Source organism: Lycium ferocissimum, chromosome 11 (genome assembly GCF_029784015.1).
Source record: "Lycium ferocissimum isolate CSIRO_LF1 chromosome 11, AGI_CSIRO_Lferr_CH_V1, whole genome shotgun sequence".
NCBI lineage: Eukaryota > Viridiplantae > Streptophyta > Magnoliopsida > Solanales > Solanaceae > Lycium > Lycium ferocissimum.
In genome coordinates, this window is record NC_081352.1 from 40250263 (window position 1) to 40271318 (window position 21056).

At 34.9% G+C, this 21056-nt stretch overlaps 1 protein-coding gene and 1 pseudogene across 1 annotated transcript; both read right to left on the reverse strand.

Moving 5' to 3' along the window:
- Positions 1–238: 238 nt before the first annotated feature.
- On the reverse strand, positions 239–5788 carry LOC132036479 (cytochrome P450 CYP72A219-like). The gene is made up of 5 exons (XM_059426834.1): positions 5415–5788; positions 2428–2624; positions 2032–2276; positions 1476–1860; positions 239–817 (listed from the first exon to the last, which is right to left on the reverse strand). Exons 1-5 carry the CDS (start codon positions 5710–5712, stop codon positions 392–394), a joined length of 1551 nt encoding a protein of 516 aa, XP_059282817.1. The 5' UTR covers positions 5713–5788; the 3' UTR covers positions 239–391.
- A 5095-nt stretch (positions 5789–10883) lies between these two features.
- LOC132036575 (cytochrome P450 CYP72A219-like) lies at positions 10884–14834 on the reverse strand (annotated as a pseudogene).
- Between the last annotated feature and the right edge of the window lie 6222 nt (positions 14835–21056).

The following is a 21056-nucleotide window of genomic DNA, read 5'->3' on the forward strand; positions in this document are numbered from 1 at the left end:
AAAGAGGATAATCTTTTTGGAACGGAGGGAGTATCTAATAATTATATTTTATCATTTACCTTACTTTTTTATGGTAACTCTATCCCGTACCTTACTTTTTTTGTAGGTTTATCCTTCAAATCACTGATGTGTGAGATTATGTAACGATGAGAAATGATACAATCTATCCAAATATTGTGTTAGTCAAAACAAAAAAAATACGACACAATACAACACATTATTACAATACAGTACCATACATTATGAAACCATATATAACAACCACCCAAACAAAATTTAAGAAACATAGCAGTAGTTGTTTTAGCTGATTTTATATATGGACAAACCAAATGAACATGGAAATTCATCAGAAGATACCCATGGATAAAAGTGTTCTTATGGATATTCCATCTTAAAGTTTGCGCATAAGCAGAGGAGCACCATACTGAGGATGAATAGTCACTACTGCAAATGGAGCATGTGCATAAGATGGAGATAGTTCAAAAGAGAAGCGTTGAAGAATCATAGTTATTGCCATTTTTGCTTCCAACATTGCGAAGTTTTGTCCAATACAAATTCGAGGTCCTCCGCCAAACGGGATAAATGAGAATTGTCCTTTGGTTGCCTTTGACACTCCTTCACTGAATCTTTCTGGTTTGAATTCCTTTGCGTCTTCACCCCATATTTCCTTATCATAATGTACTAAGATTGCGGGTATAATGAGTATCACTCCAGCTGGTAGATTTAGCTCCCCCAATTTCACCTCTTCTTTATTCCTTCTACCAAATGTTGGTAATGGGGGGAATAGCCTTAACGTCTCGTACAAGATCATAGTCACCTGTGAAAAAAATATTGCACAAGTTGGCAGTAGAATGAGAGGTATCTCGTGGAATTAGTTGAGGTGCGTGCAAGCTGGCCGAACATCATGATTATTTTAAAAAAAAAAAGGTATATACTGGATTTAACAATAAGGGATAAAGTAGTACTTAAAACTTTTGGTCAGACGAAAATTGCTTAAGCAGAAAAATCATAAGTTATGGCGATCAGCTTATAACTTTTGGCTTATGAGCACCTAGCGTTTTTGTCTCTATTAGAATTTGAACCTGAGACCTCACGATTTGCAACCCACTTTATTGACCACTAGGCCACACCCCCGGGTGCTAATCCAGTAGATACCCTTCCCAAAACAAAACGTCCAACTCGCTCTCTTTCCATTTCCGTCATTCGTCCTTTTCCTTGTAAAAATACTTTTTAATTGATGTCTTTTATAATGAACTTTAAAGTCATTTTAATCATTTAACAACAATGCTTGTGGACACCTCTTTACCAAACAAGCAACTTTTGTACTTCTATCCAAATACATAATTGTCTATTTATAAAATGGGCTCTTAGCTTACTTTTTATCAACTTCGGGGGTCCTATGGGACCACTATAATGAGGACAGAAATAATACTATCAAAAAGGTTGGAAGAAAAGAACTTGTAAACAGTACTTACTATTTTCAAGCGATTTAGTCCTTCCAGATCTGGTTTATCATCCCCAAAGACCTGCAAAACCTCCTCTCTCACACGTACTTGCCACTCGGGATGTAGGCACAGCAAAATCATTGTCCATACGAGCAACACTGAAGTTGTCTCTTGTCCAGCAAAATAGAATAACTTGCACTCTTCAATCACTTCTATTGTTGTCATTCCGAAATCTTTGCTTCCATGTTGTTCAATTTCTTTCATATTGGATTCAAGTAATATGCCTAATAAGTCATCTTTACTATTCTCCCCTCCTTCCATTGCCCTCAATCTTTTGTCAATGATGCGCCTAATTGTTGTTTGAATTTCTTTTTCGATTTCCAGCATTCTTTTGTTTATTTTAGTAGGCAAGAACCTATACAAACAAATTTAAGCAAACAAGAAAAGTCTTTCAGCAGAAAGGCTGACTACAGTTCCTGATGTACTAATTTGTTAAGGATCAGCTTTTACTTATGTAATGACAAAGAAAGGTTTTGCAAGCACAAAAAGTTATAAACGTGGAAATATGATAAATAGAATACTGTACCTTGATCCAGGTATATAAATTGAACGTGCTACTTCCATTACATACTCAGCTTGTTCTTTCTGAAGTTCAAATACTATTCTTCCTTCTTCATAGCTGCTCCCAAATGCTGTACGTGAAATGACTTCGCTGGCCATCATTTGAAGGTCTGGCCATACATCAATCTCCAATGATGTTTCCTTTGGAACAATCTCCTCCCACTTGCTTAGCATTTCACTACAACTCAGATAAAATGCTGGCAGCATATGCTGTACAAAACAAATGAGAAAACCAGCAGTGCTTTTTATAAATGGATAACTTCTAATGTTAAGGCACCTCAATCTGCAATCTCAAGTAAAAGGAATGTGAAATTTACCATGTTTGCTAAATTAACTAATAAGAATAAGAAGAGAATATAACCTTTAACTTCTCGACATGGAAGGCAGGATTAATGATTTTTCTGTGTTTAGCCCATTTGTCTTCCTCAAGGCTTACAAGACCTTTAGCCAATAACTTGGTAAATGGATTGGGATGAGTTTGCTTTAGATACACATGATTCTTTGTGAAAATCTCCTTTACATGTTCAGGATCTGTGATCAACACTACCGGGTATGGGCCTAGCCAGATAAAAGATTTTTACCTGTGAGCAACAGTTTTGGGTTAGAAAAAAAGCTAAATCTCAAGATTTTACTAAGCCTTTTTGCAAGTGGAAGTAGTTCATATGGCTGGAAATGGCACAAGAAAATATCTTTATATTTCCATGACATATATTTGAAGGGGGCCTTGGCGTAACTGGTTCGAGCTATGGAAATAACCTTTTACATAAATATAGGGTAAGGCTGCGTACAATAGACCCTTGTGGTCTGGTCCTTCCCCAGACCCCCGCATAGCGGGAGGTTAGTGCACCGGGCTGCCCTTTTTATATACTCCCTCGGTCCCAATTTATGTGATACACTTTTCTTTTTAGTCTGTCTAAAAAAAAATGATATACAATCACATACTATCTTGTTCTTCGATTTTATTATCACTTGTTATTTCTTTTGCTTTGATTATCATATTTTGTGTTGTTACTATATTGTTCTCTTCTCCATTATGTCTACTGTATTTTCCTTTCTATAATATTTTTATTACACTTTACTTGAGCCGAGGGTCTACCGAAGATAGCCTCTTTACCTACACAAGATAGGGGGTTAAGACTCTGTACACACCATCCTTCCCAGACCTCAACTTGTGGGATTACACCGGTATGTATTTGTTGTTGAATTTCAACAACAAAATCACTAATGAAAGCAAATAAGGAATAGGCATTTCACAACTAAATCAAACAGGTCATTCAGGCATTTTACTAAACCGGTAATAGGCATTGCACGACTCACTCTTCGAATTCAATATCATAAATCAAACAGCTCATTCAGATAACTCGATGTGTCTACCATAAAAGCAATGATAAAGATTAATTGCCCACAAAATGACCACTGAAATAACAAATTATAACTGAGAGATTAATATCAATGACCAATTAAAAGCCAAAGAATGGAGACAATTTGGAGTAGATGTAAGATGCATCTGCTCACTTTGTGTGTTTTTGTAGTTTAAGGATGTTTTTAGTTCATAAGAGTATATAAAGTATGATGAAGTTTGGTTATATTTAGGGATACTTTTGATAAAAAAAATCTTGAAGGTTAGGTGAATGCTTCAAGGATCAAGCACAATGTCAACTTGGGCAAGAAAGACCGTATTAACCAGAGGTTTTGAGTTCGAGTCCCGCAGGTATAAAGTCGTCTTTGTTAGAGAGCACTTTATTTGGGACACGCCGCGAATTAGTCGGGCCCCAATGGACATACCGAACACCGAGTGGAAAACCAATAAAAAAGAAAGAAAAAAGGAGACTATAATGGAAGAGATCCTATTCTTGAAGTTGGACTTAAAAATTGGACTTAATACATATACAACCCCTTAAATTTATCAGTAAAGTTTATTTAAAAACTTGAACTACAACTTGTAAATTGAGTATGATATAGTGTCCTATTATACATTTTCGGTTCAATATATATATATTTTTTCCATGTATTCACAAACCATAATTTGTAAAGATAATTTTTTTTTTTTCAGCAAGCACATGGATGTGTAAGGGACAGCGGTAACACCTCATTGATCATTACAAACTATATATAGAAAATCTCATCTCAATATTGTAAGTCATTCGTATATGTACAAAGTCTTTAGTCAATGAATATGATATATACTTATAGAAATTATTGAAGATTGACTTTTTATCACTATCCATCTTTTCCAACTATCTTTGCCACCTACCACCATTGCTAATTAATTTTCATCCCATGCCTCCACTATCAACCACCTTCATCAAACAATTACCACGAGAATCACTTTCACTATATTACTACTTTATGGTCACTATCGCTAGCCATTACTGCAAAAGCACCATCAAATCACAACATAACAAGCACATAAAATTACTCTACCTTACCATTATCACCGCCAACTCTTTACTGTTATTGAGTTTTCGAGTGTTTTTCATCAGATAAATAATTTTTGTAACACAATTTTATAAGTTGTCTTAATTGTAAGACAATATCTTAATATTCAGATATGATTTAGATTTTAGGCATCTTTTAAAAAGAGCACACCGAAATTTTAGTTGCTTTATTTTTTTCCCCGCTTATACTTATCATGGACATAACGTTAATATGATAAGGCACTCAAAAAAGAAAAAGAAAAGGGACTACATAAATAGAAAACCAAAAAGTATGTTTACCAAAAACTAGTTTCTTAAATTATTTATTTTTGAGATAGTGGTAAAACACAGAACTATCACGAGTTTCACACACTAAAAGAAAGTATAGAATCGCAATAAATTTTTTTATATTTGGCAACAACTTAGTTTTATTGTTGGCAAATGATTTTTTTATTGCCAAAGAATTTAATTTTGTTGTCATAATATTGATTATTGTTGCAAAAAAGTATTTTTAATAAAAAAAAAAAAAAAAAAAAGTTGTTGCAATAATAACAGCCGTTGGGAAAAGTTTATGTAATAAAATATTTTTTTTATTGCCAAAAATACTTTTTGTAACAATAATCCATCTATGACAACAAAAAATATTTTGTTGCCAAATATATTTTTTGTTGTAGTGACATCTAAACTACCAGTTGTTGCCTTTTTCCTATCTGAACTATCACTATTTATGTTAGTAAAACACATCTAATTGCTAGTTTAGATAAGGAAAAAAAAAAATCGATGTGTATTTTAACACATAGATGGTGATAGTTTAGTATAAAAAGAGAACAACTAATAGTTGGAGTAAAATTAGCTAAAAAGTAATATAGCAAGTATGTTTTTGATCATTAACTCTTTATTTTATTTTATTTTTTAAAAAAGAGAAACGTACCATTTTTGTTGATGGAGTCAAGGAAAAAAGGGATGAGCCTTTGAGCTATATCATCAGAGAAACTGATAGGTTTAGACTTGGCTTCTACTATGCTTTTTGTCAGCTCATTTAAATCTCCATAGAGTAACTTGTATGGATTTCCTTTGAGACCCCTCTGCCTTAAGCAATTCTCCAATTTCTTTGGCCTAAACCATGCCCAATTTAATACTCTCCATATATATACCAATAAAATTGCAACAGTGACTGCTGCTATTGTGTTGTAAATCATTTCTGTTCTCAGAAGTGATAAGTACTCCATGAAAGGGCTTCTCTTTGCTGCTTCCTCTTAATTAACTACATTTATAAAAAAGACCGCAAGTCAAAGGAATCCTTCTTTGACTAATTTTTAATGGGGGTGGGTGGCGGGGCGGGGAGGGGGGGGGGGGTAGGGCGTGGGTGTGTGGTGGGAACAATGCATATCTTAGTCAGCTAAAATTTTAACGAATTGACGAATAAGATTTATAGGAACTCTTCATTAATCAGAGAATTCGGTTTTGAATCATCCAAATGAAGAAAATGCCCATCGAAAGTATTTCTTAGCTTGACGGAGCATAAATTCAAATTAGTTGAGATCTAAATATAGATATAAAATATCAGGTGGAACAATTTTGTCTGTTTAGTATTATTTTTTTCATTATTTTTATGTTCAAAAAAATAATCGTTACTTTAAAGTTTGGCCATTAATGTTTGGAGTATTACTCCTTTTACAATTTATATTTGTTTAAAAACAATTTACACCTTATCTTTGTTACCGTTCAACCCCTTTTTCATAATTTTTTTTAATGTATTCATCTTTTGCACGAATGATTTGAAAAAATTAAACTGAGAAAGGATATCTAGCTACTTACCATATTAAGTTAAAAACGAGATATGTATTAATAAAAATTGTTTTAATAGCTCTTTTGCTTATAAAAATAACAATTGAACTAGTTGTGTGATTGTGCCCTCCCCCGGTTCCATCAAAATATGCTAGTTTGAGATCCTAGTAAATGAAAGGCCTATATAAACGATACGTTTGGTAACGACGAAGTAATTTTTTAAGTTAATTTTAATTAATCAAATGTATGACTAATTTGCAAAACTCAAGAATAAATTTGAACGTTTTCCCTGTATTTAAAGTATAAATAAGAAAACTGAGAGTTAATTAAAGATATTTTAATCATCTAGGTGCGTTATCCAAGAATTGCCAAACCAATCACATGTTGAATCCAATACAGAATGATATCAAAACTATACTATAAAATAATCTCAAAATTATTTAAACTAGAGAACATACAACAAAGAAACACTAATAAAATACTTCCAAATATTATAACACGAGTATTTTTCTAATCTCAATAACCAAACTACACCTTGGGATACCCGCTCACATGTATAGACAACAAGGGAGCAGATCATACCTATGGGCTATGATAGAATATGAATACGTCAAACTTGTTACTCCATTTGTGTCATTTTATGTGCCATATGTTATAGAGTCAGAGTAATTTAATTTTTTATGTGTGAACTCGAATGTAAATTTTTCAAAATTTTGAAATGAGATTTATATATTGAAAATTACATAAAACGAACTATAGTCTCAATATTTATCTGTTTAAAATATTAAAAGTTAAAAGGTTTTTATTAACTCTTGAAATAGTATAATAGTGCATGCCACTGTTGACACCCAATTTTGTCCCTCGTTTATTCCGATTTAGTTCCGTGGGCTTCTAATTTTATTGATAATCTAAATACTTTTTACTCATTACTATGTTATTATTATTGCTGCTATTATTTGCAAGTACCGTTACTTTATTATAATCAATATTTTAATATTACCCTCACATTACCACCTATTTATCACTAGTTAATCATAAAGTTAAGCTAGATAATATTTCTTACGCTATTATTACGTCATCTATATATTTATAGTTTGCTATTATTAATAAATTAGTAACATTGAATTATATCCTTAATACTGTTAATCACCAATTGTGTGATTATTACATACACTTTCCAAGATTATATAAAGAAGCATGAGAAATTGGGAAAAGTCCAACTATGCAAATGGCTCAAAAGAATAGTACCCAATTAATCATCATACTCACCAAACACATAGCCCAAACGAATTAATAACAGCCCAATCAATATTCAAACTCAGCAACCACAATAGCAGCCCAACAATCCGAATAAAGACCAGCCCATTGAACATATAGTTAATTTTCCCTAGAGACCTAGTACATCTCTACCATCTAGTAAAGTCATTTTGTGCTTAAAATAAGCTCAAAAAATTGGCATCTTCTTCCCCTTTGAGCAAAATGCCAAGTTTTCTCTCAGCCATGGCAAAGCTTGCTGTGCTATTTTCATGCAAGTTTTTCTCCTCTCTTTATATCAACGCTCACAACCTTCTCTCTTCTTCTATTTTCAACAAAAGTCCAACCTTCTCTCTTCTCTATTTTCTTATGGATTTCCTCTTGCAGATTGTTTCTCCATTTTGATGAAAAGTTTGAATCTTCTCTCCTTCCTCTTTAACTCTCTCATCAAACGCCAAAAACCATTAAAGGATACCGTGCAAAATCACACGAAGACAAATGAAAATTTTCGTCCAGTCACTGCTGCTATTGTGTTGTAAAGCCAAACGGCTATTTGGAGCCTTTTTTTTTTTTTTTTAATTTTGAAACTCTTTTTTGAATTCCCGCTTCGGAATCTGTAGAAAAAAAACAAAAACCCTAGTTTTCTACTCCTATAAATACATCTCAAACTTACGGCCGAGAAGAAAAAAAAAAAAATCTTCCCAACTCGAAGATGCGATAAAGTTCTTATCCATCTTCCCAAAACTTGCTCTCTTTGTTTGGTGAACTGTAGCCGCGATAAACTTGACATTGCATTATGTAGTGGAAAAATCATGTCTTTAGATCTTGATATGTTTGCATATTGTGCGTTGGAATTCTGGAGGTGTACTTAATTTAGTTTTGTTTCTCTTAAATCTGTTTATAAGATTATATATATGGTATAAGAATATCTCATACAGGGGTATATGTGGTCTGGCAGACTAGTAATTCTGATAATAAGCTATACGAATAACTAGGATGGTATGCTGAAATTTCCTGCGAGTTCATGTTTCATATGTCAATCTTTAATCTATGCGTAGTTAATTTGGAGTCTTGAAGTGGAACATTCTTTTATTTGTATGAACTTACGGGGCATTGCTACAGGTATAGTCCATTAGTACGCGTTAGGAATTCTCTGGTGGTATTTGAAATTTTTACCTCTACACAAAGTCGTAAGAATCATGCTTATAAAAAAATATTCACATATAAATATAGTCTATTCCATCTCCCGGGCTGATAATGTCCTCTGTCGCTTAGGAACAGTGTGTTAGATCAAAAACTGATTTTCTTTTCTGCTATAGTACATGTATTTTGTGAGTTAGAAATGATGCGTTAAACTAACCAAATCTCATCTGCTCAAAGTTTGCTGGGAATTTATCTGTTTAGATATTATGTATATGTTATGCCCCAAACATGATTTAGAAGCTAGAGACCATATCCAAAGTGTTCAAGCAGTTTCTTATGCAATTGGTGCATGAATATATTATTTTGGTGTTTAAGTACTGTTAGAAATCATGATCTCAATCACATGAATCTTTCCTTAAATCCCTGATGTTGTTTTGCCCCGTGTTTTTAGCTTGCGTCTTGCGAATGACGTAGAATGTTATTGTTTGACGGTTGGGTATAGACAAGAGAATACGGCCTGCACTTTCTTTCACTTTAGAATTAAAATCCTGCCTATATGTTAAGGCTAAAGTGGTTCAGACATATGTGAACATCATTACAGTTGGTTATTCAAATCTGAATATAGACAGCAAGTTATATTAGCAGCCATGACTTTGGATTGTATGTGGTTGACTTTGATCTCATGCTCGAGTAGTGCGCCGCTAGAATATGACTCTCATTTTTTAAGCTAAATTCAGTTTACTATTCATTTTATAGGTCATTAAAGAAATCCAATTTTAGGACGTTACTTAATTAGGGAATGCAGTGTTTATCATCTTAGAATACTATTGAAGAACCTTCATGCCAATAAGAGTTAGATCTTGTGCTCATGGTTACCAGGACATTTATGTATATTTGTTTTGACATGAGCTTGCAAATTATATGTTCTGCGCTGATCTTAATGTTTATTAAGAAGTATATGTTCCTCTCTAACTCCCTTCTACTTTCTTTTCTTTGTTTTGCATGACACCCGAGAGTGCTCTTGAGTCTTGTCTTAAGACTTGATGTCATCGCTAGACCACGGAGTCCACATTTCCTCGCTACTTATTTCCCTCACCTCTTCTTAAAAACGTACGAATAAAAAATGGAAAGAGGGACGAGGGGTGAAATTAAAACCTTAGTTTCGTAATCTCATTGCGTTTTCTTCCGTGACTAAGTTGCATAGAAGTCATTGAAACTCGGCAAAATGTTCCATTAATTTGTTCTTATTTGTGTTGGCTGATTTGCCTCTATCTGCTGGCGTGATATGTGGTGAACAACGAGACTAATAATTGGTTTATTTGGTCGTGTTAAATTTCATCTATAATTAGCAACTAAGGAAGTAATTTTATCACAGATAGTAGTATGCACCCCCTTCCCCCTATTTCGCTACTTAGCACATAGTGTAAATTCATTTTTTTTCCCACTCATTTTCCTTTTTTTCAAAGTCATTCGTTAGAGTTCAAGATATGTTAGTTTAAAGAATGGTTTGGCAGATGGGGTTTACTAGAGAATTTTTTTTTCTTTTGTTTGAAAAGAAAACTAAATTGAAGAAGAACCGTATCTCCTTGACTCTTGATGCATATAAAATTTTCAAATGAATTAGTTGCCTTAGAGTCTTTTTCCTGATTTTGGGTCTTAATAGGAAATATCTTTGAACTCCACTCTATTTTCCAAAATATTCAAATACAATATCGTTTTCCTACGTTAAACAATTTTTTTATAGTTAAAATCGACTACTTTATATGCTAATACATATATTTCATAAGGTTTAATTAAATTTTTTTAAGTCCGGTCGGTTAACCATTGTTAATGGATTTTAGAGGATGCCTAATACCTTCCCTTTAGATTAATTGAACCCTTACCTAGAGTCTTAAGTTTCGTAGATGTTAAAACGGAGTTAACTTTAAATAATTACTTTAATCAACTTTAGGTGCCCTAATTCACCGTAATAATTAGGTGGCGACTCCTTAACTTTAATTAACCCCGGAATTACCGAAATGTTGTAAACCATTTTGACTCCGGTTAAAATGGGGTATAACAGCCACGCAGACTAGGATGGATGGCTAAAGAAAACTTCATCAATTATTTAAGCGATTCAACTGAAGTAATAATTAAAAAAATCAAACTGAGTCTAATTTCGTAATAATCAAACTCAGAACATTAACCATTTCCTGACAAAAGAATATACATGCTATTGTGGGCAGTCCTAAATTACAAACGGCATAAAGTGATTAGTTGGTAAGACAAAATCACAACCCAAAATTTGTAGGACAAATAGTAGGGCAAACTAAACCACACATAACATATTCTTACAAGCCGAGGCGAATCCATATTTTAGTCACTAGATGCAAAATAAACATGATCTTATCGTATGTATACATTTCAAATGTTCGTGCTTTTTCTTCATATGCTTATATATATATATATATATATATATATATATATATATATATAATATATATATAGTTCAAGTTGAAAGTAATGAGTTCAGTTGAACCTACAAAATCTGTCCTAGATCCGTCTCTGCAGTTGGCTTAGTTGTCACCAAAACTGGAGCCTCTGGAGGATTAGGGGAGCACCAAACTTAGGTTGCAATGCTACAATAGAAAATGGAGCATGTGTGTAAGATGGAGAGAGCTTAAAAGAGAAGCGTTGCAGAATCAAAGCTATAACCATTTTTGCTTCTAGCATTGCGAAGTTTTGTCCAATGCATATTCGCGGTCCCGCACCAAATGGGAAAAACGTCATATGGCCCTTTGTCGCCTTTAAAACGCCTTCACTGAATCTCTCTGGCTTGAACTCCTCTGCATCTTCGCCCCAAATTTCCGTGTCATGATGCAATAAGATCGTACGTATAAAAATCAGCGATCCATTTGGTCAATGCAGATCCCCTAATTTAGTTTCTTCATTAGTCCTTCTTATGCGCGTTGCTAGTGGTGGATATAGTCTTAAAGACTCATACAGAATCATCGTCACCTGAAAATATATTTGAAATGTTGTGGTGAAAAGTGATCTGCTCATCGGAAATCAATCTAAAATATGGACAAACTAAAATGAAATAGAGATGCAACAAACAAATTTTCTAATGCAACCACTTAATTATCTTGCCATTACAACTTTAGCTTACTAACAACTTAGATGATTCTGTGGATATATAAATTTCTCCAAAGTGATATAAGGAATCTCAATTATTAAGACGTGAGTGCAATTTCGTCTCTTAGATTTCCTTTGTGCCGGAATCTAGGATCTAGAGTTAGTGAGTTTAGAATAAGTGTGATCTTATAATACGTAAACATAAAGCCGAAAGAAATGACTTCAGCTGAATCTACAAAACCCTTCCTAAATTCGTCTCTGGCTATACATGAGTTATGTTAAAAGAACTTACGATTTTCAACCGACTAAATTCATCAAAAGCCGGTTGATCACTTCCAAAAGCTTGCAGAACTTCCTCTGTGGCTTTTTCCTGCCAATCTTGATGCCTAGATAACAAAATCATAGTCCAAACAAGCCACACTGAAGTGGTCTCTTGTCCAGCAAAATAAAATAATTTGCACTCTTGAATCACTTCAGGGATAGTCAAACCAAATTCCTTGCTTCCTTGCTCTTCAATTTCATTGAAATTTGATTCCAATAATGTACCTAATAGGTCATCACCAAAGGCCTGCCCTGCTTCCTTTGCCTTTAGTCTGTTTCCAATAAGATGCCTAATTGATTCTTGAACTTCTTTTTCAATTTCTTTCATCTTTTTGTTGCTTTTGGTGGGGAAAAATCTACAAATTAAAGGAGTAGTAAGTTAAGAATAGAAAACCACATATGTTTCATGTCTAGAGGTGCAAAGTCAACCTATTGTTTAGTAACACGCCCAAATTTAAATAGGTTAGATGATGAATCATTTGTTGACTCGATAACCTAAAATGACCCATCAACGCTATTGATCAAAATGGGACAAAAATAGTGTAATCTGACGGGTCAAACTCAAACCAAAACCAAATACACAAAAGCAACGTTGAGATTGGAATTATGTAAACTTGGAAGAACTTAAGATAACAATTTAAGAAAATATATTAGCTTTCTCATATAAAAAAAATAAAAATAAAAAGGAGGGGAGGTTTGGTCACGTTAGTGAGCCATGTTGGGCGGGTCAGGTATGACCGCATTATTTCACATATCTTGACCAATCCAATTTTGACCCAGATAAACTTTGGGTGGTGTGACCATTCTAGTAGGGATTTTCACTTTCCCGTAGCCCAACAGAGTCCACAATAAGAAAGCAACCATTTATATTTCTTACAAATTTTAGTCAGTATTCAGTGTATAATATGTGGTCCAGCCCTTTCCCAAACCCCGCGCATAGCGGGAGTTTAGTGCACCGGGCTGCCTTTTTTTTTATTTAGTGTATAATTTGTGTATAATTAATATATACACTTACTAGACCCTTGTTATACACTGAGTATGCACCGGCGACGTCCACAAAATATTAAGATCCCATTTTACTTAGATCCAATCAGCCCATTTGCCACCTCTAAATTTACAACAATTGTTGGCCTAGAACTCTAAATTTGTACTGTGGATGCAGATAACTTTAGTCGTGATAAAAGTTTAGCTGCTCAAAATCAGAGGTAGCAAATAATAAAATTAAACAAAGTTGATTGTGATGAAATAACCTTGATCCAGGGATATAAATGGAACTGAACTGCTTCATAATAATCTCAGCTTGTTCCTTTTGAAGTTCAAATATTCTTCTTCCTTCTTCATAGCTACTACCAAATGCCGTGCGAGAAATCATATCACTTGTTAATTTTTGAAGTTGAGGCCAAATATCCAAATCTTTTGATCCTTGCTCTGGTGCAATTTGTTCCCATTCCTTTAGCATCTCAATACAACTCAAGTAAAAAGCTGGTAGCATAAGCTACTTGCGAAACAAAAGGAAAATGTAACTCATTAGTTATAGAAATCTTTCAATTATTCTATTCTACTACTTATTATAATCATGCCAATGTAGATATGCTGCTTAAACCAACATATGTTTTTTACTTTATGACACGTGTTGCGTTGTCAGCAGAGAATGATTCAAGATTTGAACGTGACTGGGTTCGACCTTTAAGGTTCTTAACACCGAAATCATTGTGCTTTTCAAGTTATGAGTTCATATAATATATATTGATATTTTACTAAATTTTACATACATAGTTAGGAGGAAGTGGTTAATTTAATTAGATCGTTTAGGGGAGTTCTAGAAGAAAATGAGAGGCAGTAGAACCTTCAATTTTTCCATATGGAAGGCTGGCTTTAAGATCTTTCTGTGTTTTGCCCATTTATCTTCCACATAGTTTGCTATGCCTCTAACCAACAAATTGGCCACTGGATTGCTGTGGTGAGACTTCTGATAAACATAATTCTTAGCAAATATCTCTCTTATCAGTTCACTCTCCATTATGAATATCATTGGTTTTGGTCCAAACCATACAAAGCACTTTTTCCCTGCATATATACACAATCATTTAGTCAGCAAAAGCTTCATTTCACAACTTAAATCTAAATAGTTCCTACTTCCTACAACAATAAAATTAGGACATTTATTGACATAGCACTAACTACTAACTAAACAGCAGAAATTGTAGTGAAGTGCAATTCAATAGTATTTATAACAGGGGCGATGTACAATATAAGCTAGGGTTCAACCAACGGTCAGTGATTTTGGCTCAAACCTTGTATATGTGTTAATAAATGTACTACGTATATACGTAAAAATATTAATTTTTGAACAAAGTAACTCAAATGGTTAGTGGGTTCAACAGTATGCATGCGTTCCGAACCCATAAAGTTAAAATTTTGAATGTTATAAACACATACCATATTTACTAACGGTTTGAATAAAATAAGGAATGATTCTTGGTGCTATATCATTTGAAAGATTATTAGTAGGCTTGGATTGTGCTTCCTTGATGCTCTTAGAGAGCTCTTTCAAGTCTCCGTGGAGTAGCCTATAAGAATTCCCACTGAGGCCCTGTTGTCTCAGAATCTTCTCCAATTTCTTTGGCCTAAACCATGTGAAATTCAACACTTTCAATGTGTATACCAAGAAAATTATCCCACATAATATTGCTGCGATCACGTTATAGAAGTTCCCCATTTTCTTGGGACCAGAAAGGTATGTTTCATAGCTTTATAAACTCTATTTTTAACATATACTAATAATTATAAGCCAAAAGCATGGCATATGCAGATTTGCTGAAATCAAGATTCTTTGTGTTTGACTACAAGTACAAAGAGACAAAACTACAAACAAAAACCTTGACTTACTACAAACAAAAACCTTGATTCTGCCAGAAACTATAATACAACAGATGGGGGACTTAGTCCAAAGAGAGATCTGTGAAAATTACAGTTAAAAATGAAGACCAGAAGAATCAGACAACCTGAGTATTGTTGTTTCACGTAGAAATCGTCAAGCTTACAGCCGTTTGGATATACAGTCAAACTTCTCTATAATTGTCATTCATTATAACAGCATTTCACTATAACGGCCTGATTTTCTCCGAAACCTATTTTTCATGTTATATTTTACTTCTCTATAACAACATTCTACCTATAACAGCAATAGCATTCATTATAGCGGTACACTCTTTGTAAAATTACCTCTCTATGACAGCCATACTCAAATATTGTATAATAATATTTTGTAAGAAATATATCATGTATAAAGATAAATTATTAAAATATTCATGGTATTCATCAAGGGAAAGCTATTGAGTTCCTTTTTGCTGAAAGTTTGGACAAAACTTTTCGACAATTCAAACGTTATATTATCACTAAGAGGCTAAAATTTACGAAACAACCTATCATTGTAGAATTCTTACGTCAAACTTGAAATATTTAAATTTTCAATAATTTTAAATTCATATGTTCCTTAGATTTTAATTCTTTATCGGTACGGTACAACTAGTTATGGATTTATCAGTCACTTCAATTTTTAATTAATGAAATATGAAAATCAATTCAGCTTTTAAAATTAACAAGTATTTTATTTTCGTTTATAACATAAAAAGTACAAAAAAATAAATTTTTGCGTACTTTTGTTTATAACAGCTAAATGAGATCCAAACATCAAATGCCAGTATACATACATAACAACACCTCACTATAGTAGTCATGAAATTTTCGGACAAACGCTGTTAATATAGAGAGGTTTGACTGTACACTAGTTGAAGAGGGAACAACTGATAGTAGATCTAATCAGCTTTGAGGTATGTTTTAATGCATAGATGTGATAGTTCAGGTGGATGTTTAATACGTAGATGTGATGGATCAGGTCGAAAAAGGGAATAATTGATAATTGGGTTCGAAACTCGCAAAAAAATGATAACTTAAATGTGTTTTTTTTAGCATTATCTCTTTGCAAATATTACCAAGGTGGCAACAAGTAGCATCTAGCAATTGTTGTAATAGCTTGTTAATATCCAACATGTTGAGAAAAATTATTCATCTCATGTTGGTAAAAATTTATTGGGGTATTCTATTTGGATACCGCTATTTAATCTGTATTCACTTATTAAAACTTTTGTACATCTATTAACTTGAAAACAACTTCAGACATGTGCTATATGAAGTTACATCTCCCTCTGTTTCAATTTATGTGAACCTATTTCCTTTTTAGTTTAAAAAATGACCCATTTTCATATTTGGAAACAATTTACCTTTATCCAATGATTTATAGTCACACAATATATATGTGTTCAAAAATCCTCATTTTTTTTCTTAAACTCCGTGTCGAGTCAAATAAGTTCAAATAAATTGAAACGAAGGGATTATGACTTAAGTTCAAACATGCCGGGTTTGAAGTTATATATGGTTGTCTTTTGGAACCAATCATTAGTATGAAGGGTATTTTTGAGCTATTTGGCTAGTTAGAAGACACTATTGAGCCAAAACGTAACGACAATGATAAAATCAACCCATTTCAGATAGTTCAGAAGCATTTTTTACCCTTTTCCTTTTTAAATAACATTCATTTTTTTTCTTTTGGTTTCCCACCCAGTGTCCCGTACCCGCATTGGGCCCGACTATATCTAGGTTCGCACCGCGTAGGGCCCCATTCGAGGGGAAGTGCTCCCTACCAAGAATTTTTCCATATACAGGACTCGAACCGAGACCTCTGGTTAAGGGAAGAGTAGCCCCACCCGCTGCACCACATTTGATACCTTATTCATGTTTCACCTAGCATTTGGAATGTTCCCACGCTTATAAAACTTGTCAAACCTCAAATGTGTCATTACATATGTAACCACTTATCAATGCACCAAAGGTCCCACTTTGGAATTTCCTCCCCCAAAACTTTAATTCGAATTAAGCTATTGTCTTTACCAATAGAATATCTCATAAAGCATATTTTATTTTTAAAAATTCCACTTGAACAATAAATGTCACGTGGCAGCACGCCTCATCAGGTCAGATTGATTAGAGATTGAAGTTATTGAAATACTAAATCCAGAAAGTAACTAAAATTAGGAAAAAATTGAATATGCACTAAAGAGGTACAACAAAGCTCAAATTACTCTTTTTTTTTTTTTTTTTTTTATCAAGTTAATTATGTGTTTGGTAAATACCTAAAACACATATAAGTCAAAATAAATTAAAACCATCCAACTTATTATTTTTCAGCTTATAACATTTTTTGTTTGGCCAAATACTTTATCCCCTAATATTTTTGCTAATACTCAAAGTACCCTTTTGAAAATAAAACTCTAACTCCCTCTCTATTACATTATCTTTGTTTCTTGCTCTCCTTATACATGTATTTTCTTAATTTATAATTTTTGTAAATAACGTTAAGGACACGTTAGTCATTTTAATAGCGTATAACTTATAAAAAAAAATTTACCAAACAATATATTGCATTCAGTTGTTATTAATCAAACACTTTAATCTTAACACATATTTATTTATAAGAACAATTTTAACATTTAAATTTATCAGCTACTTTTATTAACCTAATCCAAACAGGAAATATTAGGCTTTTCAAACGGCTGAAATTCTATTGTTTTAGAAAGAGGCAATCCATCCATGTTTCTTACTTTTCTATTTATAGTTGTTGAAATAATTGAATACTGAAAGAATTGTGCGAGAACTTTTTTAGTATAATTTAGGTAATCAATTGAATATATATATATATATATATATATATATATATATATATATATATATATATATATATATATATATATATTATGGTTTATATATATGTATATATATATATATATATATATATATATGGACCTGTACATGCAATGATATATGTATATATATATAATATATATACATACATATATATATATATATATATATATATAAATACGTTGCTATGGATGATTAGGTTAGTGGTATTAGAAGAGTAAGCTAAAGACAACAATATTCCACTGATTCGGGCCAAGGATAGAAATGATATTTTGATATATATTTGCTGTTACAATGCTCTTAGATCTCAAAAAAGCTAACCCTCAAAAGTAGGGAAATGCCCCCTATTTATAGTTTTGCCTTATGGGTCTTGCCTACAACATAAAGCCCTTTTAGAATAAAGAAAATGCTAAAAGGATAAGGTTGGGCCGTACGGTCTGACACCCGTACGGTTGTCGGTACAATGTGACAGAGCGATGTTGACGTGTGGTGATTTTGTAACTGATTAACCGGACTAACGGCCACGATCAACTCGGTCATGCCGAAACCGGACTATCGACCACTATCAACTCGGCCATGGAGAAACCGGACTGGTTGTGATGCGAAGTTTGGTCCGGAGATAACGGACTAAACAGATTTGTTTCACTTTTCTCAGACTAGCCGCAGCTGGTGCAATTCCACCAGTCCGAAGGGAAGACTCGGTACTCACACCTGTTTCTTCTTATCCCCGGTCCCCGGTCTCATCGATCTTGCATACATCCGATTTTTACCGTATACAGATAGTCCCCACACTTCCCGGCTAAGAAGTTTTACCGGAGTAATGGGAAGTGGATGAGTCACCAAACAGGCAGTTTCATAAGCTCGTTCTTATCTTTTCATTTTGGCGGGAACAGTTATGTCACGTCCCTCTGCCATCAGCCACGTGTCTAATCCCGAACGGCCAACTTCGGTAACCGCCGTAACGCACGTCATTTCAAATCACGTCTCATTAATTGTTAGACACGTGGCGTGCCCCGGTTGGCCAAACTCTACAACCGCTACAGTTACCATGCCTATAAAAGGCCATGCACCCCTTCATTCCACCATTTTACTTCACTTTTTCACTTCACTTCTGATCATCTTCATCTCATATTTTCTACTTGTTTCAATCATTTTCATCCCTTAGCTTTGTTGCTTATATTTGATTGTAAGCAAACCAACTTTGCCAACCTTTCATCTGCTGTTTTTTCGATTGAAAGTGCTGCCTTGTTTGTTCTTTTGCTTTGCCATTTCGAATTTTCTCAACTGCTTCTTCCTCTCTTATTATTTTTTTTTTTAACTTGTTTCTTCCCCCTTATCCAATTCACCAAATCTCCTTTTCCACATCTTCAAAATGTCTTCCAACACCGAAACCACCTCTCAGGATGTTCCCTCAGTTTCTTCTCAAGGAGCCGAGCTAACCTCACAACCCAAGGGTAAAACTGCCATTGAGCCCACTGCTTTGGATATAGTACCGAACAAACCCAACTACAACAAAGAATTTGAAGTTGATAAGCCTTCTCCGTTGCTGATAGAGGGTTCGATGTAAGGCGATATCCTTCGTTCATCACCGAGGATAAACTTGACCAGGTCCAAGTTGATTGTGGATGGGATAATCGTCCGGTGCAGGTGTTCGCCCCCTGGCCTGACGAATCTATCGCCGATCATAGGGAAGGTTTTCTGTATGTTTTTGCACCTATCCCTTTACACTCAAGCTCGACCCCAATCGACCCGGTTATTTTGGATGTGTGCCGGACATATAACGTAACCTTGGCCAAAATTGGTCCGATGTCCGGAGGACCGTGGCACGCTTTCTCCGCTTTTGGCAAAAATATAAAAAGGAAATTTACGATAACGCATTTCATCTGTTTATATTCCCTGAGGCTATTCCGAAAGGGCGTGGTAAAGCTCGCCAAGCGAGGTCGGAACCCGATATTTTCGAAGATGGATGAAGACAGAGACCGAGGATGGTTAGAGCGCTTTGTCCTGGTAAGGACCGCGGACATTATTTCGGCTGATTATATGCCCTTCCCGAAGGGGTGAAATGATAACCGTAAGTTTCTCAGTTCTCCCTTCAATAATTAATCTTTCCCTTCAATAGTTAAAACTTGAATGCCTTGTCAAACACTTGTATTCACACTATTTCTCCCCTTTTTTTTTTATCAGCCGTGGCATGGATACCTCCGGCAGTCCGGAACATGAATGAATGGGTTGGAGTACTCCTCGGTCAACATACCCATGAAGAACTGACATGGGGGCACCTGTCGCGTGGCCGATGGGTTGCCCAAAATCACGGTAATACTCTGCTTAAGTTGGAATATATTGTTTCTTCAACTTTTTCCTTTTCTTTTCATAATTTCTTCGGTATTTAGGTTTACCCAAGGGCTCGGTGGAGCCAAGACCGAGCCGAACCGACGGCCGTGCCGACACTCCGAATTTGATTCAGCTGGGACATCCCGTATCATTGCTACTGCCAATAAAAGGCGGAGAAAGCCCTCGGACAAAGGGCAGAAACCAAAGAAAAGGGCAAGGAGTGTCGTTCGGACTCCAAGAGATGAAATAGAGCCCAATTAAATTATTCGAAGGGTCGGTGTGGCCCTCTCTGTCTAGTCGGTTTCAGAGGAAGAAGCCTGCGTTCCGCCATTTCCTTGTTGGGAGAAGGACCTTCGGCTCCGCTCGCACACAAATGTGAGGAAGAAGTTCTTTACACGACTCTTCTAAGGTCAATTGAATACGTTGACATTTCAGGTGATACTTCATCTAAGGAGACTCCCCTGCAAAAGACTAGAAGAGCCGGGCTCGACTCGACTGCTGAGGCCGAACAGAGAGTTGAGTTGGTCCTTGAGACCGAGGCTCCACAGGATACCGGCTCACTGCCCGCTGGGGACCCAGCTTCAACATTCGAGGCTCCTGCTCCTACCGAGGCTGCTGGTGCTGTTCCGGCTTCCCCAAATCCAGCTTCGAGATCGGATAACTTTGATGATATGTTCTCGGATACTCCCTTCCGCAACGAGGAAGGCTGCCGCATTTCGAACATCTCCCTATCCCCAAGTCAAGTGGCCACGGTTCCAAGAGATAGCCTAGTGCCGATCCACCGAGCGTGGAACCTAGAAGGACAAGATCGAAGTTCCCGGTGCGTTTTTGTCGCGTCTGTTCCCCGAGGCCCTGCGTCTCG